Genomic DNA, 24,040 nt, shown 5'->3' on the forward strand with positions numbered 1-24,040 from the left:
TTAATACCCTTCAGGGTGGCCCAGTGGTTTGGGCTTGGGACTTCCATGTTGGAGGTCTCAAGTTCGAAACCCCTTGCCAGCGAAAGTAAGGGGTTTGCCTTCTGGGTCGAGCTCGTCGCACCGGGCTTGCCTAGTGCGGGTTACCTCTCCTATGTAGTTTGCGAGCTATTGTATAGGAGTGGGGGTTTTACCCTGTGCGCACCCAAAGGGTGCGGCTGCGGGTTTCCCTTGTTATCAAAAAAAAAAATGTTTTCTTAATAGGTGTGTCAATTCAAAAGTGAACAAGTAAATAGAGACAAAGGGAGCAAATGTCTATTTTTACTTGTCCCGTTTGAAAAGCAAGAGAGTATTTATTAGTACTTAATTTCTAATTTATCTTTACTATTAACTATAATCATTTCCCAAAGCATTAAATTTATTATATTCATAGAGTGATATAGTAAAATTGTCATTCTATTTATTGCTCCTTAAGGGTGTGCTAAGTCAGTAAAGATGAACAGAGGAAGTACTAACCAACCAACCTTAAACCTTTTTAGTAAGTCAAGCATTTAAAGTATTCCTAAGAATCAGTCCAAATAAAACTAGAATATGCCTTGGTAACCCAACTACTTCCACTTTTCAGCCAAAATAATCTGTCTTGTTAGAGTGGAAAGTGCCGAGACTAATTACAACAGGGGTTCCACGTTAAGCTCCTTGAGAACCAGTTCCAGCAAAAGGGAAAAACGCAACTGCCTAAAATTCTACACTAAAGTGGGACTCTGGAGGCCTGGTGGCTTTCAAAAAGATTCTGAAAGCAGAAAACATTGCATGACAAGAGGACTATTCCTGACTACTTTTCTCTTCATTTACCTGCGGAATGATGACAGCCTAAATACAAAGTGCTTCTGAACACAGATCCACAAGGAACAACCAACACCTCGCCATTCAACTAGGCAGGGGCTAGGACAGGATGTTACCTTCCAGACTTTCTGGCGCATGAAAACAAATTAGAAAGCAAGAGTTTTCCTCATCATCCCAGTTTTCACTCTTTACCATCTGCACAGCAAAAAGAAAAGTAATAAACTTTAACCATTTTAAGAATCTCATCGAGTGCAAGATACCACTTTCCAGAGCTAGCAACAGATTTCTTTTTTCCTTATATATTGGATTATGAGGTTGGATGGAGCTCAAAGTTCGTACAATTATAAGAAAGTTCGAAACAAGAGGAATGTGCAAGAATAAAGCGGGAAAACAAGCAAAAACTACAAATATAGTAATTAAAATACAAATACTTGTGATGCATGACCTAAGGCAAAGAACAAAAATTGACAAGAATGACAGGGTTCCTTCACAAACAAGGATAAAATATACTCATGAGATAGGTCTATATATAACTATCTGTTCAGTTACGTTATTTAAGTGATAGGTCTATATCTTCATTTATAACCAATCACCAATTAACAATCACTTGGCATCTTGCAAGGTCCCCAAAGCTTCCATGCGAGGTTGGTTCGCTCAAAAGGAAATACATTCATTCAGAAAAAACTCATGTCAAGATGGACGTATAAACTTAGAAAGAGCAGATTAAGAGGTTGACACAGAGTTTGTGTAATCAATGAGATTACACAATAAAAACAACAACTAGCTCAGGGTTTAGAACAAACATTAACTTATTGCCCAACCTTGGAAAGTTTGCAGTTCTGATAGATCCCTAAAGCTCGAATGAAATAATTGGAGAGGCAAAATCTCAAATGAACTAATTTAGGGAGGCAAAAACAAGAATGCTCCTTGAAAGTTGAAATTAGAAAATCACTAAATATGGTTTGGTGAAAACAAAAATCACCTTTGTCGTCGAGAAAACCAGAAGCATTGGCATCCATTTGGAGAATGTTATCCATTGAACCACTTGGAGCAGGTGCAACAGATAATCTAATAGCAGGCGGGGAACAAGTGTTGCTCCTACTTGAGAGCTCACTTGGGGTATGATTTCCGGTTCGATGGTTCAAATAGATGTCCAAGCTAGCAGATGAAGGCATTCCCATCTTTCTCTTGAACCTTTTCATCTAACAGAGACGTGAGATACTGAAAAAGACACAAAAAGAAGTACAACTGTTCTCGTTTCTTATTTCCATTTTGAAATTGAGCAGTTCACTTATTGCAGTACCTGTCTTTCCGCTTCTCACGATATCTTTCCAGTAATGCTTTTCTGCTTACGTGGTTCACTGCTTCTGCATAATTGATTTTGGAGGAATGGGGGGGAAGAGAGAGATAAGAAAGAAATTTATGGAGAAGTAGAATAAGATGCTCGTGATTGCTTTGCCTTCAACAAGTTCTGTTAATCATCATATAAGCATTACCTACTTCAAGACTTGCATTAATTAAAGGCCATTGATCTATTATAATGCATGACAAAGAAATTAAAGAGTAGCAGATTGACCTTCCTAGCTTAAATTCTTTGCTTAAGTAAACTATCACAATATTGCCATAGAAAATGGTCGGGTTAAGTTGTGGGCTCCATGATTGTGTTAATAGTAACTAGAGTTTTTTCACTATAACAGGTGGTTAGTTAGGAGAAATCTATGTTAACTTTTCAATAATGTCGAAGGGTGCATGTCGAGCTCCAAAAGTAGTGCATTTTTGGAGAATTAGACACGAGTGGGCATCATTTTTGGAGTGTTTGAGCAACATAGGGAGAAAGGACTATTAAACCTACCCGTCTGCAGACCCTGGCAAAACCTGGTTTATGGAAGAACCTTCAACAGATCAGTGGTATAATATTCTAAGCAACACCTATACTTGTTATCTGTTCCTCTCATCTTTTATTTTTTCATAATGATGGTGTTGGGGCCAGCTAAGTCACACCTTTGGTGCTCCTATGGTTTTCAAGCATTATCACTTCAATAGTTGGGTACTTGGATTGGTTTTGGAATTTTAAAATCTTTCATATAACTATAAAGTGTGGTCAGGATGGGAAGTCTAGAATCTTGAATAACAATTGCTAGTAAATTTTTTAATAAGTTAAAGGAATTATCTTACAATGGCAAGAATTGTCTTATCTTGTCCTCCGTTTTTCAGGTCCCATACTGTAATAAATAAGTTTTAATGATAGCTAGAGGACAGCAAGGTCAGATAACATGGAGAAAGAAAGTCATAGCCTCATACCACCCTGGGTAAATAATAACACCAAGTACATTGCTCAATTAAACTAAACAGAGGAGCCTAATATTACCTAAGTTTCAGCAAGGTACAATGAGAACCTTTCGCTCCATTTTTCAGGGTTTCTTGGTNGGGGGGGGGGGGGGGGGGGGGGGGGGGGGGGGAGCAAAATTAAAAAGAACAAAAGAACTTGCCAGAATTGTCCTCATAGAAAGTGTTGCTTTCCTCCAAATGCAGGCGAGTCACTTCAGTTATTCTCCCTGTAAAATATCCAAATTATTATGTTCTGTAACACAAGGATACACCTCATCGAGATTCATAAGAAGTTATTTTCATAGGAATTCATAACCTAGATGGAATTAAACTCACCTATGTCATTTGGCAAGAGGAGGGGGAGGGTGGGGATAGTCAAAACTATCAGCATTTTGACCAAGAACATTATAGGTTAGGTCTGTTTCTCAATTCAACTCATGCACATGCCATCAAAATCCCCAAATCATGGACTAATGTATTAACATTCTACAATTTCCATGGTAAGAACAAACCTGTTTGCATGGTTGGCATGAGCACCATAGGAGAATCTGGACCCATTTTAACATTTGCAGATTGCAAATGGCATTCGGAATGTTGAGCTGCTCTGGTAGCATCCAATGGAGTTTCTGAAGGCACAAAGAGTGGGCTTGCAGCAAGATGCATGATTGCTTGTGCCTAACATATATGACAGTGGCCACAACAGGAACAAACTAGTCAATTGTCAATACTTATAAATTGTTGTAGTTCCGTCATACATCAAACTTAAGTTACCTTTTCAGCAGGTACATCATCATACACATTCACCTTGCCACAATAGAAGATTATCAATTGACCTGCTGATGCATTTCCCGAATCTGTGGTTCTGAACTCACCAAGAAAAAACTATAAGCATTTGAACTAACTATAATGGAATTTCTAAAATCTGTCTGTAAAGGTGCGCGCACTTGCAGAATCACAACTTGCCTTGGGATGCCATCTTCAATAGAATAGTTTTTAGCATAATATAGAATTACAAGAGTAGAGAAAAAATAACTTCAGAAATTATAAGAAGGGAAAGTAAGCAAAACTAGTTTTATTATTTGAAGGAAACAGAGGAAGAACTTTTCCGACACGCTAAAGGATAGATTTGAGTGTATATATATATATATATATATATAGGATAGATTTGTAAATGAAAGTATATACTACATAGGAACGAGATGAATAGAAGACTTAAATTGAAAACTATGAATGTACATAGTATGAGAAATATGATATTCTGACCTGCATAATTATCTTCTAATTTCTCACATGATAGCTAGTGAAACCATTAAAGTCATATTTTTAAGCTAATTCAAGAAGCCTAAGGGTTTTGGCTAAGGTAGTTGATAAAGCATAAATGATGATGATAAACCCTTTTTTTCTTAAAATCCTTGTAACACTCAGTCCATGCTCTTCAACATTTTCCAATTGTATATAGTGTGCTCAATAAAACAAGCCCTATAGGAGCAACAATGCAGTGCTCCTCCGGGATCTAGCAAGTGGTAGTAGAATTTAGGATACGACCAACAAAATACCAACAACTTTGCACACAAAATATTGTACCCAAAATAAAATGCACATCATTGGCAAGTAAAACCCCCTTAATGCCATTCAAAGTACAATCAAAGACCGAAGCTCTCAAATGAGACTAAGTTTATAAGGTATTCACATTTACTTGCTTGTCAAATCATCAAGCACAATTCTTGCACATCTTTTACAAAACCAATAAGGACAGACAAATAAGCGAAAAATTTCATATTAGCCACTTAATTAGGATTGTAATCTTTCAAGGTAATATGGTAATATGGTAGAGACGAGCCAGCCGCTACTTAATGGAGTAGCAGAGTGGAACTATTATTCAATAGGAACAAAGCGTCTCATAGACAAGCACCTTATTTAGTGGTAAGGAAAAGTAAAGAGCCATCCATTCAGCATATAAAAAGGTGTAATAAACAGCACAAACCATTTGAGGAAACGAAAATTCACCTAGAAGGAGTTAAGTTATTGACAACGGCAACAGAACCTGCAGCCTTATTGCCGGAAAGATCAGGTTTATTGGGAGGTTTTCTACCGTACGGCACCATTTCTTCAGCCGATTCAGCAAATTCTGCATCGATGCCCGTTTCTTTCTGGACCTACATTAGTTTAATTATTCAATAATTAGGCGAGTTAGTATGAAGTTAAGCAGCAGATATAGCATCATATTCATCACAGAACCATGAAGATAATCAAAAGAGGAAATGCAAGTAGATAAATCAAAACGCACTCGCTGTAAACTGGTGTCTGGGCGAGAAGTGTGACGCCTTTTCCGCTGACCGGTGTCGGAGTCCGGCGTCGTCTCTAACAACGCCTTCAGTGAAATCACCTGCTGAATCGCCTGTGATTTATTCCATGAAGGCTTTCTCATTCCTACACGGAAACATATTCAGAAGACACAAAGCATAATCATCCTTCAAATTACTTTATTCGATTCTCGATTATCGCAACTCCAGATTATTTTAATGTACTGGCACACATATAGAGAGAAGCGAAAAATGAACCTTTAGCTTTAAGATAACGTCGGCAATCTTCACGAGTGAGCTGAGAAATGTCGTCATCGGTAAGTAGGTAGAGCGGTTTATCCAGAGGAGACTTGTAAACAGTTTCTTCCAGCGACATGATGTGAAATTCCGGTGGAAATCGGTACAATTTGGTTCGTCGGAGAACTAGAAACAGGAAAAACGTGTTTGACAGTGAGTTAGTGAGTGGTGCCGGGAGCGGAGTATTGAGGAAAAAAATGGCCGCGGCGTCGCCGCTTTAGTGTGTTGCTTTTTACTTTTTTGGCCGTAACCCATTTTGGGGAGGCAAGGCTGCAACCCCAGGTTGCCACGTGCGATGTCATTATTGAAAAAGTTAGCCCCCCATCTCGGCCGAGGGCCCCCCCTCTTTATCACCTCTATAGCTCTACTCCACGGCCTAATTTTTTTCCCCATCACATATTTGCTACTCAAAAACCTACTAATGTCGAACTCATTTTAATGTGTGTTGACTAGGTTCAAAAAAATAAAAGTATCTTGCTATCTCTCATAAGTAATATTAGCTATATTTGGAAAAAAAAATGTCCTAGAAATGTATTTATATGGTATTGAAAAGCTTGATTAAAATTTATAATTGAGCTTGATATCAAGTCAGTGATAGATCATGAAAAACTTTCACTAAGTTAGAAGTGCAACGTATCTCAAGTGTACATCTTTAAGTTATTCACTCAATCAATCCTTGTTTGAGAAGATGGAGTCCTTGAAAGCCATCAAAGACTCATATGTGGGGTACTCAAGTTATGGAAGAGTAATAAAGACCCATGTGTGGAGATGCTCAAGCTATAGATGATAGCTTGGAAGGAAGATGGGGAAGAGAAGGCAACCATATGCGATCACATATGCACTCCATGGAACACTTGTGAACCCTATATGCGACTGCATACCCCATTTGTGACCATAGTGTCGCATTGTGATTTAGGAAGATCGTTTATTGGGTCACTATAGTTATTTTTGCTAAGTTCATGTTGGGGTTATGCTTGTAAAGGCAAAACTATAAATACTAACCTAAGTTATTTTCATTTGATAGCTTTTGAATGATTAAAAAACTCTTTTTGAGTGTAGCTCCTCCTTTGTGGAATTAGATTAATGTTAGGTACTAGTTGGAGGATTCCTTATCTCATTACTTTGAACACCTCTTGGATAATTTAGGATTATATTTTTAGGTATGAATTAAAAATTTTCCTCCCCCTTGAATTGATTCATCTTTGATTGTAGATTGATTGATATACGCTATCACATCTTATATATTGATCAATCGCAATATTTTTTTTATCTCATCTAGATCACGATATGACATTATATGCGAAGGACTTGTGGCTGCAAGTGGATTATGCGGTTGCATAAAGGGGTTGCAAACTTGCAATTGAGCTTTTCTCAATAGAGTTTCTTGTTGGGGAGTTATAATCCATATGAGAGCTGTGGTTGCATTATCTTCCACATCTTCCTTCCAAGTTATCTTTCATAGCTTGATCATCACCACATGTGGATCTTCACTCTCTTCTATATATCCTAAATATTCTTCCATGACTTAAGTACCCCCCACATGTAGGTCAATGGCTTTTTAGGACTTTATTTTCTCAATCAAGGATTGCATAACTTGAAGATGTGCACTTGAGATACCTTAAATCACCTCTAATTTGATGAAAGTGTTCCACGGACCATTATTAACTTAATTAATGTAAGCTCCATCATGGATCCTAATCACCAATGAGCTTTCGAGTGTAGTACAACGTATTGCTTGAAAATCATGAATAGTATTGATGGTGGGGGGAAATATATTACTCCATATACTATGTTCAATATATATTATATTAATAATTTATGTATCATATTTATTATTGGTTAGTGTTAAAAAAAATATCTAATATCATGTCACATATATTATATTAACACTCTCCTTGTTTGAAGGTTGCATGGGGCAAAATTGGGCCTGACAAAAACTAATATGAAAAAACGTTTGTGAAGACCCTAGGAGAATGAAAGAGACCATCATCAATGTATCAAGAAGAGATTCGAGTGCCTACCTGTATGGAACCGACACGTGGTTGGACATCAAAAAGAAGCTTCAATAAGGGAAAATTGTCTTATAGCTATAATTGATCATAATGACCCTTAATAGCTCAATTATCAACTTTCAAGTAGCATGCTCACACTTTTTATTACCAAGTGTGTCGTCATTTTACATTGAGGGGATAGTTTAATTTTCATGGCCTATATAAAAAGATCCTATAGAGAATATAAGGTATCAGAAAATTTCAAGAAGCATTATTTTACTCTCTTTCTTCTTCCTTTAACATTTTTTATGGAAAGAAGTCTTGAAACCTCCCCCTTAATTCCCACTTGTATTATTTCCTTTTTGCTTAAAAGATCATATTCTTGTATAGGATCATCATATTAACACTTTAGCTTAAAGTGAATAAATTTGATTTGACCTGACCTGATTCACTTGCCTTTAAATCTCTTTTCACCAACTTTATAGTTTTTCGGTAAATAAAGGCTATAGAAATATAGTATATGGATGCACATATATGCTAAACTTAAATTTGCATTAGCTATATATTCAGATAGTGTTAAATGTGCAAATCTAAATATAGTTATATCATATTTTGAGTATAAATTATATTAGTAGTACTTTATATCATATTCATTATATTTAGATAGTGTTAAATATACAAATCTAATATATAGTATACTATGTTCTGTATATATTATATATTAACAGAAAATATAAGGATGACGTGGAGAATTTTCAAAAAAATAAGAAAAACTTCTTGTTTGATAATGTGCTTCCTTAGTAGTAATAGATACCATAAAACTTCACTAAACTAATATTTGGTAAATTAATAATCTCTTTAAGATAATATTTTTCTTCGATTTCGACTTAAGACAATGAAAAAAATTACACATTTCGATAAGATAATAAAATAATATATTTTTTAGAAGACCCACTTTATAAATATATAGTCTCATTAGTATTATAAAATAATAATTCTTTAAAAGTACAAATATATCTAAGACAACGTAGTGAAATATGACTTTATCGTGTTTTGTTTTTTATGGAAATTTAAATCTAGTAGAAGCTCACCTCTAACTTTTCTTATTGCATCCAAGAGTTTCGGTGTTGTCTTTTCAAAATGAGTCATAAAATTATGAGTTCTAGATGCGATAAATGTTCCTTACACGTAAGTGGTTCCACAGGTAAAAAAAAATATTACAATGAATCATACACATATATTGTACTTTAGTATGATAGCTTTTTTTTTTTTGTGAATTCAACAAATATGATACATAATTTAGTAACATACAAATTTTGATGTATTCATAGTACTTTATGTATAATAAATTTATTTATTTTATATGAATTCAATAAATATTATGCATAAATTAGTAAGATATCATGAATTTGATGTAATCAAAATTGACCTTTATTGAATCTCAAGACTCTTTAAATCAATAAATATTAATTTATCGATTATATAATACCTCTACAAAATAATAATATTTTATGGTTCCACCTATATTAATTTAGTGAGGTTTTATTGTAGTAATATTATTACAGGAATGGAAAATTTGTAAAGACTAATTAAATTTACTAAAAATTCCTCGTATACCGTTGTATGACCTATTATATTTATAGTCTATTTAGCATTGTTGTTGGGTGTTCAAAAACACTTATTTTGATGAAAAACACTTTTTTTCAAAAATTAGGTGTTTGGCAAATTAGTAGGCAGAAGCAGTTTTTCTATTGTTGGAAAGAAACTAGAAATTTTTGCTTCTTAAAAAAAGCAGAAACAAAAATTTATTTTTTCAAGACGAAAATATCCCTTCCATATAGTGGCGGATCCAGGATTTCCATTAAGGGGGTTCCAAAAAAAGAAGAGTAGTTCTTAAGATTTGGGGTTTGAACCACTAAGCCAACCTCTAATATTATATTCAGGAGGTTCAAAATCAATATATAAACATAAAAATTCTTAAAATATCTTAAATATACAACGTAATTTTTTATCGAGGGGGTTCGGGTGAACCCCTTGGCAGACTCTAGGTCTGCCCCTGCTTCCATATATACATATTTACCAATATATCTCTTATTATTTTATTAATTTTGTTTAAGTTTCATTTAAGAATTTTATGTTTTATTTTACGTTTATGTATTATTATTTTATTTATTATATTCCGCATTGTTTTGCAAATTTAGGAAAAAGATAACAACAATATTTTTGCAAGATTAAAAAATGATTTTTTTAAAAAAAATATTTTAGCCCTAAAAAAAGTATAATATTTATTGAAAATCTGAATATGTACATTTTAATGTAATAAAGATCAAACCAATAATTATCAATTTTTTAAAATATAAAATCAAATTGATGTTGATTTAATTAATTTTTAATTTGAATCGATTTTTATCAAAACGTAAAAAATAAAAAGTTCAAATAAAAGTGCAGACTGAAAAAGTGTTGGTCCGGGTCATGGAAATGATCTTTCACAATCGGGCTTCGGCCCACAATGAAAGGATGTGGGACCAAATCAATATATGGCTCCCTAATCTGCCACGTCTCCCTATTTTATTATTTAATTCATTTTACAAAAAATAATTATTAATCTTTAAATTATTATTATTTTCTCATTAGATATGTAAATCTTTTTAAGTTATATTAAATTGGATAGGCTTATTCTAGTTTATTTGCAATTTGGGTTGCTATACTTTAAGGCCCACATATTTATTTTGATAGAAAAGAAAAGGGAAAATTAGCAATTAAGTTATAATACTTAACATAATTAGTCAAAATAACAACACTTTAAAATATTTATTTAAAATGGCAGAACGATAATATTTTTATAAAATAATATGTATTCATATTTTAGTATTTTAAATTAATTTTATTTATGGAAAGAGTTCTATATTGGACCAAATTATTTACCAATAACCGTTTAAAGTGAAAAAAAATAAAAAATAAAATCAATACCATTAATCTTTTTTCATCACCATTCACGTTTCTTCCCCAACTTTCACATTTCAAGTTTATATTTCTTCAAGGTGCTAAATTGTTGTTCATCAAGAAAATTTTCTTTATTGTTAAACGAAATCTCTTTATTAATTCAAGCAGATTTCTCGGTTGGCAAGGAAATTTTCATTATTTTTTGATTTGATGTTTAAACCACCGATTCTATACATTACGGATTTCCAGTCGAATTTTCCAATTTTTTTGTGATTTGTTTAAATATTCATCATATATTTATGATTGTCATTTTTTTTTGTGATTTTCTTTTAAATTTTCAGATTTTGTAGATTCTAGAAATTCATATATCTGTTTATTTCGTTTGATATTTAATACATTTTAATATTTGATAATATCGAAATTTATTTTTAGGGTTTTAAATTTTGGGAAAAACATCTGATTGTCTACAATGACTGATTCAATCAGAATTACTAGAGGTATCCCAAATAATATTCAAAATTTTGGGAAATTTTCGTCATTTGATTTGTGTATTACCCAATGGTTGCTCGAAAATGTAGGATCTGTGGCTAGAATGGCACAAGAGAGCTCTTTCAAAAAAAAGGAGAGTTTTGTGTTCTGAAACCCCCGATGATCAAGTTAAAGATCGAAGTGATGAAGTATTACTTTATGGCGATGAAGAGGTATTAAATTATTTTTGTATGTTATGTCCATTGTTGATTTTGTGATTGCACGTTTATTGTTGATTTTATAGGATGAATGTACTTTAAACAATATTTGTATTTTTACTGTTTTTGTTTCAAACTCACTATTGTATTCATAATGTGTATAGCTAACAATTTCTGTATATTTTTTAGAAAATGTGATTATTTTTCCCTAAATATTGTTGTTCTATTATTCAGATATGATTTGTGTAAATTTTGCAAATACGAAATTTTTAAATTATATAAATTATTTGTGATGACAAATTTTGTATTTTATTAGCCAATGTATTTGTCCCTAACTAGTTGTATACTTATATTAGATAGTTGTATAATATATTGTATTTTTTCAGCACCTTTATGTATTCCAATTTATTAGATTTATAGTATGAGTTCAGTATGCATTCTATTTTTGGTTTCATATTAATTTTTTATCTCATTAATATTCATAAATCAGAATGAACATTCAAGTTTTCAGAATGTTTTTCACTTTGTCGTATAGGTAGTTTATCTTATTATATTTTGTTATCTAGAAATAGAATTATATATTAGTATTATACAAGTATGTATTCATTTATTCGAACATGTGCAGACAAGTGAATTTTATGTCAAAAATCATCCTACAAAAGCTCCAGATATCCAATGTGTCTTTAAAAATGGCATAAAAACTGACTTGATTAGAAATTTACATGAGAATGTACATAATGTATTTCGCAAGAGCACTTGTTTTGGTAATTACATGCAAATGCATAGATGTTGTGCCGCGGACAAATACATAGGTGTTGCAGGGCTTTATAACTCAATTGCAGTTCTCATCGAGCATTTGTCATGCGTGTTAATGGATTTGTGCTTCGTTTCGCTTTAAAGAGAATTCGCTTTGATTAGTGGATTAAACTATGTCAGCGAGGAAAAAGATTTCAATTTTGATACAAAAAAACCAAATAGGTTGATGAAACAGTATTTTGAGGGTGTTAAGTTGATCTGAAAAATAGATATAATGAAAAGTTTTGAGGAAAAAGTGTGGGGTGATAACGATCAGGATGGCTTGAAGTTTGCCATCTTATTCTTCTGGGTGATAACGATCAGGATGGCTTGAAGTTTGCCATCTTATTCTTCATCCAAACAATTATTTTTTTCTGGTGAAAGATTAACCAAAAAAGTTCCTAGATTACATTTTGATCTGGTTGAAAGCGGTATGTACAATCAGTTTCCATGGGATAAAAAAACGTTCTACTTGTTGATGAAGAGTTTGAGAAAGAAGTTGGATAGTGAAAAACAGTTTTACAAAATTGGTGGCATGTCAATTGTCATTCAAGAATGGTTATATGAGTGCAGTTCAAGGATCGACTTCCAAGTTGCTCAAAAGGTTGATGACCACATTTCGAGGTTACTCAACTGGCAGACGGCCAAAGTGAGTACGAGATACAAGAAACTAATGAAGACCATATTCAGTGATGTGAATAACAAGGTACTTAATTGATATATGTTTAATAAAAGTCAATTTGTATAGTGTTATTATTGTTTTTAGTATAAATAGTAACACAATATGTTTGGTTCAGTTTAAATTCAGGAACATTACTCCCAATCAAAGAGAACTTGCAATATTGCAATTGCCATCGGAGGGTATCGAGAATCAAGGTGAAGTTTAGTATGACTAACTAGATGAGGCAATAAGTCATAGTAAAGATTCTGAGAACCTCCTCCACAAACAATAAAGATCAAAAGAAAAGGAAAAGTTGGTTCTTCACCGTCGCCTGTTAAAAAAAGGACAAAGAAACAGTTGACTGATTGATCCAAACAGGCAGCACAAAAGTTGGAACCTCGTGTTATTGTTAAATTGCCGGTGAAAAAGGATATTGTATTCAAAAAGGTACCGAAGAAACCTAAGGTTATTTTAAAGCAGACTGAATCTGTATCTGCAGATCAAACTAATACAACATCGAAGGATTCTGACATTCCAAGAGCAAGTGGATCTGAAGTGCAAGTCTGGATGAAAGAGCTATCTGATTTCAGAAAAGAGGTATCTACCATTTATACATCTTTATTAGTTTAACACTTCTTAGCATATTGAGTTTTTATTAAGCTACAATATTATGTCCTATTTTCAGGTTAAAAAAGAGTTTGTTGACATTCACAAATTATTCAATAATAATTTCAAGACTGTTTTGACAGCCATTAATTCTAAACATACTGAGCAGGAGGTTCGTTATAAACAAACAATATGATGTAATGTATTTCAACTAATCATTCTTTAATGTATTATGTTGTAATATTACACAGGTTAGACATTCTGGTGATCCCATTGTCCCCCCAAATTTAAATGATGAATCCATCTACTTCAATTCCTGAATCTCCATCAAATCAAGTGCAGGTAGTTCCACTTGACAAATTGGAATCTGGGAATTTGGAGGTAATTGTAGTTTTTTAGTTAATTGCATCTTTTATTAATTTGGTTCAATATGAATCTATATATTTATCATTTTTTATCAAACTGTACACATGACTATTAATACGGTGTATTTTACACAATTTGAATTTATTAACCTTAAAATTTGTATCCATTAACATTTGGTTACATGTTTCTTGTCTTTTTATTTTCCTGTTAAGACTATCAACATTCCAGATGGCAGTGATACCAAAAATATTGAGCCCGAGGTAAGTCAAGTTTTATATTGTATTTTCTACTCAATACATATATATTCATTAGCCTTTATACCTATTAAGTTTATATTTGTATACATGTATATATTTTCAATGTAGCCGATTCGATCAAACTGTATCCAGCAATCTTAACACGATTTTATGCTTACAATTCCACTCTAATAAGATATAAAATTGTAGCATCATTAACTAAACAATATGCGGTCCATTCCTACATGAACGCCTATTGTGCTCCTTAAACCCACAAGTACCACAAGAATTCTTGCTCTTCTTTCCAGATAGCTCGCTATACGCCTTGTCACGATACTTCTTAGATTGCCTTCTAGGTAGCTTTTTGTGCTTTGGAGGCCGCACTTTGTCATCCTTAATATACTCAGGTACATTCCACTCGTTTTGATTAGGTAAGGGAGTAATTGGAATGTTGTATGTATCCAACAAGTTACTTGGCTTGTACATGTCAGAACAATATGGTCCAACATCAAAATGTTTCTTATTTATAACAGTCCAAGCATGCAAACATGGTATTTCATCCATTTGAAACCTCTTGCAAGTACAAGTTTTATTTTTCAAACAGACAATATATGTTCTACCTTCGTGATGAGCATTGTACACATAATTATTTGATGGTACAATCTGCAACAAAAAATATAAATCAGCTATGTTTATATAATGTTGATAAGCATATAAAATATAAAAACATACCTTCATATGTAATGATGCTTCTTCATTAGAAACAAGCATCTCTTGAGGTTTACCACAAAGTGTGGTGAAAGTATGTGAAGAAGACGTATGGTTTTTGAAATTCCATCTTGCAAACATCTGTCTAACTTCCTCAAGAAAATCGTATACTGATAACTCCCTTGCTTCCACCAGACAAGCATTTATGCACTCAATTATGTTTGATGTCATAACAAATTCTTGATCAACTGTTGCATATACCCTAACCCATTTTTCATAACCTGCCGATTCCAAGTAATTCTTTACACGAACATCAACTTGTTCAACCTTTTCCATCAGTTCATTGAATTCAGATTGTTTGTATGCCTTTGCCATCGCATAAAACACTTCCGAAAGACTATTGTGACTTTTTAAATAGTGTTTTCACATTTTTCCACAGATGCCAAGTGTAGGCATAATGAGGGACTCCATCAAATACCCTCGAAACTGCCTTTATAATACTCTCATTTCGATCGGATACAACACACATGTTGTCTTTAACTCCATGAGCGACTCTAAACTGTTCAAAAAACCAAGTCCAGGATGCATCATTTTTCGAATCAATAATTCCATATGCTAGCGGCAATATATTCCATGTATACAGAATATTAATAAATTTATTACTTCATAAAGAAAAAGAATTTTAAGAATCGAATCAAATTGTATCTATTATAAATTGAATACCTGCTCCATCTACAGTACTCGCAGAAACAAATGTACCATTATATGTCCCCCTAAGATGGCTGCCATCAACTATGACAATTGGTATACAATTTTCAAAACTTTTTATAAACGGGAATAGAGAAATAAAAAGATACAGAAATTGATTTTCATCGGTTTCTTCATCCTTATATGTGATCCAGGGTAGGTAGTGTCCAATATGTATAAGTAGCTCGGCAATTTACTATAGGATCCAGATGGTGTCCCCCTTAAGGAAATTACAGCCTTTTCCTTAGCCTTCCATGCCACTGCGTAAGATACATCTACTCCAAGAGCAAGACTAACATTTTGTTATATATCTTTTGGCGTTAACTTCCTTTTATGATCAACTAATTTGGGTTGGATCATACCTCCAACAAGATTGCTTGTTGCATGTCGCTGATCATACACCTTATCTTTCAATGGACATGTGTGCTCATCTACGAATTTTCTAATTCTAAACATTCCAGATTTATTAATACTTGACGACTTCAACATCCATCCACATTTCTCAGACACACAAACAAGTGTATAACTGTTTGAATATTATACTATCAAAATTAGTATAATACATATTAAATGTTGATATTATGTAAAAAAAATAAATTGAGAATACAATAATAAAAGAAACCCACAAAATACACATACCATGTTTGACTTGATCTGTTCGTTTTCCATTGGAATCTATGCTCAATCGCGTAATCCGTCATCACAGCTTTTAAAGTCCCCTTGTCCTTATAAACTTGATCTTCCAATACTACCTTATGTTTGTTGTTTGTAATAATGTCGCAATTCATATAATCGCTATTGTTCAGCACACTAAGCACTAATGTTTGTGTATCAACTATATCTCTCATTCCAACTCCATCTTCCAAAATATTTCTATCAGTCAATTCACAATCATTCACAAATACAAATACACATTGAGGATACTTTGCTAATTTCTTGTTATCTTTCTTCAAAGACACATACACCCTCACACCCATGTCATTGTGTATTTCCAAAGGTGCATTACTACCCTCTATTTTATACTTAAGTTTCACACTGTTGAATCTCAAATCAACACAAATTTGCTTAGCAACTTCATCTCATAATTCTCTATACGTCGCATATTCTTTAATCACAATTGCTTCTATAGTGTAATCAACGTAGCAATTATCTTCGTTCCACCTCCCATAATGCATGACTAGCAAACTAATGCTTCCCATGACTACATTAACAAAACATAAAATTGTATCCAATAATCAATTGCATCCTAAAGTAGTAACTAATTACATAAATGTAATGTGCGCTCAAACATCAATAGCTTCAAAAAGAAAAAATATAGAACACGCACTCAATACATAATGATCTGTATTTACATACAACTATTTCAACTTTAATTATATCCAGAATTTACTACAAGGCAACAAATTTTGGTATACAATTCTTAATTCATTGTTGCATTTTAATCACTAGTTGAACTTACTGGTATACAAAATAGTGTCTGTATTTAAAAAAAAGAACAAATTCCAAACTAAAAAAACATACAATTTCATCAAGGAACTGATGGGATACGAAAATCTCTAATTGTTACTATTTACATTAAACATAATGGAATACAAAATATTGTATGCATTCAAATAAAAAGAAAACAGATACAAAACGAAAAAGAATCAAAAACTTTTCAATCGTTCTGCATCATAAATTGGATACAAAACATCCAAAAAAAAACTAAAAATATCAAACCATACAAAGATTTCACTAATTCAAAATAATCAACAAAATCACAACGACCTGATATACGAATATATTATCCAAACAAATAAAATAATCAACCAAAACAAAAATACCTAATATCGAAAATTTTCGAATTCAATGAAACTGACGAAATTATAGTCGTGGATTTGAAAACATCTGTTTCAAGAATATGCCAAATTCAACTCGAAGAAGCTATGAAGATTATCAATTGAATGATTCGGAAGAAAAAACTATTTTTTGCCAATTTTTTTTTGGAATTCTAAAGAAGAGAGGGCAAAAAAAATCTCCAAAAAAAGGAGAAAAAATGACTACATCTGGTCTTTCAAAACGTAACTGATTTATATTTAAAATCGTTTTTCCTTTTTTTGAATTTTTTTGTTTCATGTTTTTTCTATTCTGTTATTAAGTATTTGTATTCTTTCAAAGTAATCCAAAATAAAATAAATACATAACTCATCTTTTAACAAACTGAAATATTGTCATTTTTAATAAATAGTGAAACTATTGCTAAAGAGTCCCTCTAGAAAAGAAAGGTCCACTCATTGTGCTTTCCATTCTTTTTCTTGTGTCACCTAATATGTAGACAATTTGCTCTTTGGTTGCATCTACATTTTGGCCCAAACTAACCCACTCTGCAACTCCCTCAATTGAAAATAGAAAAAAGAAAGAGAATTTTTTGTATATAGCAAGAGTTTCGACTAAAAACATAATACATAAACGTGCTCTGTAACTATATTTTAGCTGACAACTATACTCTTTAACACTGAGTGTGCACAAGTAAATACTTAAACAATTAGAAAATAGAAAAAAGATATAATACAAACTAACCCACTCCGCAACTCCCTCAATTGAAAATAGAAAAAAGAGAATTTTTTTTTTGTATATAGCAAGAGTTTCGACTAAAAACATAATTCTGTAACGTGATTTTAGCTGACAACTATACTCTTTAACACTGAGTGTGCACAAGTAAATACTTAAACAAATTGAACTAATAGACACATGCGTCCTATATGACAATTCACATCCTATGTGACATCGTATGTATATTATGTCACATAGAACGTGTGTATCTACTTATTCAATTTTATACAAATTTAAGTATATACTTGTGCACATCCAAAGCTGAAAGGCATAGATACAAGGTGAAGCCAAGTTAAAGTGTTTTATGTCATTATGAAATATTGTGATAGTTTATACATTTATATAATATAACAATAGTTTATTTTTAAATATAGCGAAATACATTAGATTTGTGCGTAAGTTAAATACACATTGACAATACATTGTATTTTTATTATATGACACTTGTATTTTATGAAATACACGCGTACGATCATTATAAACTATCCCAATCTCTATTAAAAATCACTCATATTATTCTATTTTATGAACTACATTTATAATTCAGATTTGAAATAAAGAGATAGGTTTAAATGTAGTTCAGATTTGAAATAAAGAGATAGGTATATTAAACGTATTTTCTACTAGCTCAATCTCTCTCTATGTATCATAATTATTTTCAAATATCACTATTTCAGATAAATTTAGAGGCTATATTTGTAATATCCCATAATTTTTCTAAAAAAGAGATAAGAAATGAGGGTATGTGCCTCCACTTTCACATGAGCCATAATTTGCCTTCAGCTATACCCGATTATAATATTTTTTTTAAAAATAGATAGAATATTTATTGGGTCAATTTTTTTTACCCAAAATAATTAAATTATTATTCATTATGTAAAATGGTCATTCGATCCTATTTATTGCCGGCAAAGTGCATTTTTCAATTTTTATTTTAAGCTTAAATCATTTCTCTGACGGAATATCAATGATAATCCTTCAAACAGCATGGAATATAATATATATATATATATATTGTTTTTTTAAAAATATTTTTAAAATAAAAATTTGATTTTTGGTGCACCGAAGTTATGAGACTCTTACACCGAACACTGAATCAAACTTTTGAAAAAATAACACTGACACCAAATCGAAAAATCGAAGAACCAAAATCGAAAAACCAAATTAATTCAATTTAATTTGATTTTTTGATTTTTCGGTATATATGTCCACCCCTAATTTCAAATTGATGGGGCTCCATATAGTAAAAACGACATTGCATCGTGTTTGTAGGCATGACATTGACTATTAGGGAATATTTGCAAAACAGGAAAAAAAATTATACACACAAAATAAAGTCATGTTTGAAGATCGAAACATGTCTAGTTGGTTATCTTTTTTAAAAAAATAAATAAAAATGGGGGTAGGAGAAGGGGAAATGTGGAGGAGTTTATAATGTGTGGAATCGAATCCTCACCAACAAGATGAGGATTCAGATAGCCAATCAACTGATCTACTAAAACTCTCCAATTTCAAATTTAGACCAAAGAATAAATCTTTCATTGGTTATGATTTATGAATTATGATGGTGGTATCTGAGAACATTTTCCATTATCCCATTGCAACATATTTGTATGTAATAGTTCCTAACGAAACTTTTAACGTTGCTACATCTAAAGACGTTGCCCGTAACTCTTATCAATTATTACATAGATTATTTTTTTTAAGTTATCATATCAAATTCGTTATAAAAAGTTACAAATTGATGCATGTCAACTCCTAATAATATAAACTTTTTTTACACATTAACATATAATTTGCATGAACTCTTCATTTTCGATGTTGCATTCATATTGAATTCTCTAAAAATACACTACTTTCAGTTTGGAGAATCTAACATACGCTTACCGATAATTTTAAAAAAGTTCAAACAAGATTGATAAATTAGCATCAAATAAACTAGATACTCATGCCATAAAAAAAAAAAAGAAAAAAAAAGAGCTATATATGACTCAAAATTAGAAGAAAGAAAGAGACATTTTTATTTGAGTTTTTCGAAACAAACAAATTTATTCCTGAAACATAGTACACATACATTAATAATGTGGTCTAATAAGAGGACCACATTTTAGAATAAGATTGTAAGAAATGCAAACATCCACATACTTAAAAAGATCTTTTCAATACAATTCTAATTAATTAATTAATTAATCCTTGATAGATATAACTGGATCAAGAGTAATAGGAGCAAGATTAGGTGATTTAACAATATCATTTAAATCATCAATTTGACCTTCCAAATAAGCCTTAAGAAATGCTACCACAATTCCTCCAACAGCTCTTATCATACTGTCCTTAGATCCTTTTCCACTTTTCATCAGAATTCTGATTAAAATTGCCATTATTCCTTCAGCTTCCAGCATATCTGCATGACCGTAATCCTTTGCCAAGAAATAATAACAAGGGGGCTTACTCTCGTTGAAAAACTCCGCATGATTAACTCCATTTGGCGCACCTATATTAGGATCAAAATAATAAAGTGTCATGTAGATGCTAATAAAACAAATCTTGAATGTGATTTAGTCAATACAGTTATGAACAGTCTATTAGCTCCTCTCTAAACGAAACTCCCTAGTCAGGAGCTGAGTCAGGTAGACCAAGGGGTTCATCTAATTACTATTTTAAGTCAATTCTTCTTACTTTTTCATGTTTTGAATTATTTAGTAAAAAATGTAACTCTGACACTATCTCATAACCATAAAAAGACTTACAAACACGATTATGATAAGAAAATCAAGACAAACAACCTGACGGGAGCAAACAACATGTTGATTGATTTGACAAGCCAGCACCAACAATAGCAACAGGGATTGATTGATTGAAAATGCGAGGGATGTATTCGAGAACATAGGGAGGACATAGACAGGACGGGGAGGTTCCTGCTACTGGGTCAATTCCAAGGAGTGCTGAGAATTTTAGAGGCATTGAGCTGTCAAAAGCTACGGCGAATGCCATATTACCGCCTTTGCTGTGACCGGAGATCGCCACTTTCTCGAGGTCCGGTTGAACTTTCTCCGGCAGTACGGATTCGAGGTTGTTGATTAACCATTCTGCTATTTTCCTTACGCTTTTCACTTCCTGGTTTATAAGAGAAATCTGCTAACATGTAACAAATAAATCTGAGTGACAGAGTCATGATTTTTACTAACCAAAATTAAAATATATAATAAAAACTAGTAGTAAAAGCTAAGACAGGCATAAATAAATAGCGACAATGAAGATTCATATAGCAAACAACACAAATTTTACTAGTTTAACGCCTAAATACGTGCCTTCCTGTAAAATTTCGAAATTACCATTTGTGCAAAATTTCATCTACTAGATACATGTATCTAGCGTTGTAGGTCAGAATTAGGTGAAATTTGTTTTAGATACATATACTCTAACTCTCTCTCTATGTATCTGAGATGCATGTATCTAGTGTGATTCACTTCTATTTAGGATACTCTAACTCTCCCGCTCTCTCGCTCGCCTCTCTTCCTATGTATTTGTGTTTCAAAGTGTATCTTATAGCAAACATACATGTATCTAGGTGTATTTGACTTGAAATTTGGTATGAAATTATTAATTAGTGAGACAATATGGTAGGAATATGTAATTATAAATAGTTTTTCGTATAACCAACACTAAATATGTTAAAAGTAGATATGATGAAGTTGTGGTAAGTGGTACCTGAGGAGCAACAATGATATATCGATGGGAAGAAATGTGTTGAAGGAGGGATTTGTACCAGCTGGGTTTGAGCATGAAGCCGTGGAAAAAGAGTAAGACTGGATAGGATCCTTTCGTTGTTGGTGAAAAAACTAACAATGAACATGGCAATGAAGAAGAGCTCTTAACATTGATAGTGTTAATTGTCTCATTACCTATTTCGAAAATTGATGATGCTCCCATCTTTATGTTTCTCTCTATGCTTGCTTTGCCATACACCATTGATTTATATATTAGTAATTGCACTCAAACCTTGGACAATGCGTAGACTCTATCCTCTTGAAACGTCACTTGTAAAATTACACTGAATATATTATTGTTATTACACTAACACCTTGCGCAATTAATCAATGAGCTTACATGGACCACCTAGCTAACTTATTCGAGGGGGGGGATAGGTAAACGTCACCCTACCCCTTTTGTTTTATTGTTATTGCACTAACACCTTGGGCAATTAAGTAATGATGAGCTCACATGTATCATCTACTCTCTCTGTAACAAGGGTATTTTTGAACTATTTTATTAATTGGAGGACATATTTGAGTTAAAAACATAGCAATAAGGGCAAATTTGCTAAAAAACGCAATAAATAATAAAACTAACTTATTTTAAATAATTTAATTGTCGTTTTGGTTTGAATACAAGTTATGCTGAGATTAGTTATGTCAGGATAAGTTATGCTGAAATTAATTTTTTATTAATTTCTAATAATAAGTTATTTCTTTTAAAAAATACCCTTCACCTTATTTTTTTTATATATTTTTATTTTCTTTGTAAGCTTTAGTTATTCATTATTAAATATATAGTTAAACTGGATGGATACCAAGATATTTTTTTCCATGGAAATTATGAGGTAGCAAAAATTGAACTTTCATCCTTATTTTTTCTTTTCCATAGAGAAAAAACAAAACGTTTTTTTTGCTTTATTAACGTTAGCAATGTGGAAGTTGTCCCAGTAGTAATTCTACTTTGTCCACATTAATTTATTTCGGTTTGTAATATAAAAAATATCTATTAAAAATTGTGTATTTTGATTTCTTTTTTATGCTTTATTTATATTGTATTGGTTATAGTGGTCATGTCCTTTCGCGATTGGTGGTCCATGTCCTTTTTTATTATATATATATGCTTTGTTTATATCATTTTTAATTTAAGATTACAAGATTTAATTTATTTCTTTTACTTTGTTAAATTTTATGTCAAATTAAAATAAGACAAATAAATTAAAACAATGAAAGTATATATATAATTTGAATAGAAAAATGAAAGATTTATGAGAGGTATGTGTTGAGACGGATTTAGAATTTTAAAAGTAATGGATTCTCATTGTTATATTTGAAGTGACCGAAAGTCTCAGATGTTATACTTTTAATGGAGCTCTATATTTATCTTCAAAAAATGATAAGAAAAATGTCTCTAACGTAGGGGCGGATTTATGTTGATGGAAGGGGTGTCACGTGACACGGCTTCATCGGAAATTTTACTAAAATATACTTATATTTTAAAAAAGAAAATAGTAAACCGATAAAAGGAATTAAAAGGACACTGCTCGTATGAAATTTCTCTCAGCACCGGTGGTTAAAGCATCTTATTCATGTATAAGATGTCGTGAGTTTGATTCCTACACAGTTTTCGTTTTATTTTTCTCTTAAATTTTACCTTTAAATTCACGTTTTTGTTTTATTTTTCTCTTAAATTTAAGTTTTAAATTGTTTTTCTCTCTCTTAAATTATAGCTTTAAATTAAAAAATGTAGGGCCATTATTAAAAACCTATGGATCCACTTGAATTCATTCAAAATTTATCTACTACCTTTTATTTTAAAATTGAAATAAAACTTAAAATCTTTGAGTTTAGAAGTATAGTTAAATAAAAATACTGTTGACTCCATAAATTTATATGTGGTGACTTGTGAGTTTCTTCAAAAAAATAAAAATTGTTCATGTTCATCGTCATTCGATATCTCGAATCTCCACATTATGTTAATATTTTTGTTTTGTTATTCTTTTTTTTAATTATTTGCTTGAAGTTTTATTTTTATTTGTTCATAATAATTATTTTATTTTATTCTATTTGATTGTCAAAAATTTTATTCTTGAGCCATTCTTGTTTTTTAAATGGTGACGCTGCTTAAAAAAAATAGTGTCTACGTACGCCACTGCTTTAACGAATCATAAATGATTTGAAAAAGA

The 24,040-nt window shown here is 31.9% G+C and overlaps 3 protein-coding genes and 2 pseudogenes across 5 annotated transcripts; 1 reads left to right on the forward strand and 4 right to left on the reverse strand.

Moving 5' to 3' along the window:
* Positions 1-589: 589 nt before the first annotated feature.
* Positions 590-6,130, reverse strand: LOC125871732 (protein TIFY 4B-like). 3 transcript variants are annotated; one of them, XR_007447033.1, is made up of 10 exons: positions 5,730-6,129; positions 5,456-5,598; positions 5,176-5,324; positions 3,940-4,030; positions 3,681-3,843; positions 3,330-3,395; positions 2,144-2,207; positions 1,823-2,034; positions 957-1,035; positions 590-849 (listed from the first exon to the last, which is right to left on the reverse strand). XR_007447033.1 is itself a non-coding variant. In XM_049552389.1 (9 exons), exons 1-9 carry the CDS (start codon positions 5,845-5,847, stop codon positions 1,022-1,024), a joined length of 1,020 nt encoding a protein of 339 aa, XP_049408346.1. In that variant the 5' UTR covers positions 5,848-6,128; the 3' UTR covers positions 590-1,021. The 3 variants fall into 3 exon arrangements, 1 of the variants encoding a protein (XP_049408346.1); XR_007447034.1 differs by having other exon boundaries at positions 590-1,035; positions 1,823-2,042; positions 5,730-6,130; XM_049552389.1 differs by having other exon boundaries at positions 590-1,035; positions 5,730-6,128.
* Positions 6,131-11,171: 5,041 nt separating this feature from the next.
* Positions 11,172-14,214, forward strand: LOC125869599 (uncharacterized; annotated as a pseudogene).
* A 57-nt stretch (positions 14,215-14,271) lies between these two features.
* On the reverse strand, positions 14,272-15,135 carry LOC125869600 (uncharacterized). The gene is made up of 2 exons (XM_049550070.1): positions 14,785-15,135; positions 14,272-14,715 (listed from the first exon to the last, which is right to left on the reverse strand). The coding sequence occupies exons 1-2, from the start codon at positions 15,133-15,135 to the stop codon at positions 14,272-14,274; spliced, it is 795 nt and encodes a 264-aa protein (XP_049406027.1).
* Positions 15,136-15,157: 22 nt separating this feature from the next.
* Positions 15,158-16,484, reverse strand: LOC125869601 (uncharacterized; annotated as a pseudogene).
* A 3,790-nt stretch (positions 16,485-20,274) lies between these two features.
* On the reverse strand, positions 20,275-22,057 carry LOC125870968 (chlorophyllase-2-like). Its single transcript, XM_049551525.1, has 3 exons — positions 21,811-22,057; positions 20,886-21,234; positions 20,275-20,593 (listed from the first exon to the last, which is right to left on the reverse strand). The coding sequence occupies exons 1-3, from the start codon at positions 22,030-22,032 to the stop codon at positions 20,286-20,288; spliced, it is 879 nt and encodes a 292-aa protein (XP_049407482.1). The 5' UTR covers positions 22,033-22,057; the 3' UTR covers positions 20,275-20,285.
* Positions 22,058-24,040: the final 1,983 nt, after the last annotated feature.

Source organism: Solanum stenotomum, chromosome 7 (assembly GCF_019186545.1).
Source record: "Solanum stenotomum isolate F172 chromosome 7, ASM1918654v1, whole genome shotgun sequence".
NCBI lineage: Eukaryota > Viridiplantae > Streptophyta > Magnoliopsida > Solanales > Solanaceae > Solanum > Solanum stenotomum.

Coding starts and splice junctions, on each gene's coding strand:
- LOC125870968 (XM_049551525.1), bottom strand. CDS start 22,032: ATGGGAGCATCATCAATTTTCGAAATAGGTAATGAGACAATTAACACT. Junction 21,235..21,810: donor ATATCATTGTTGCTCCTCAG/GTACCACTTACC, acceptor ACATGTTAGCAG/ATTTCTCTTATAAACCAGGA. Junction 20,594..20,885: donor ATGTTGTTTGCTCCCGTCAG/GTTGTTTGTCTT, acceptor ATCCTAATATAG/GTGCGCCAAATGGAGTTAAT.
- LOC125869600 (XM_049550070.1), bottom strand. CDS start 15,135: ATGGCAAAGGCATACAAACAATCTGAATTCAATGAACTGATGGAAAAG. Junction 14,716..14,784: donor AAGCATCATTACATATGAAG/GTATGTTTTTAT, acceptor TTTTTGTTGCAG/ATTGTACCATCAAATAATTA.
- LOC125871732 (XM_049552389.1), bottom strand. CDS start 5,847: ATGTCGCTGGAAGAAACTGTTTACAAGTCTCCTCTGGATAAACCGCTC. Junction 5,599..5,729: donor ACGTTATCTTAAAGCTAAAG/GTTCATTTTTCG, acceptor GTTTCCGTGTAG/GAATGAGAAAGCCTTCATGG. Junction 5,325..5,455: donor CAGACACCAGTTTACAGCGA/GTGCGTTTTGAT, acceptor AAACTAATGTAG/GTCCAGAAAGAAACGGGCAT.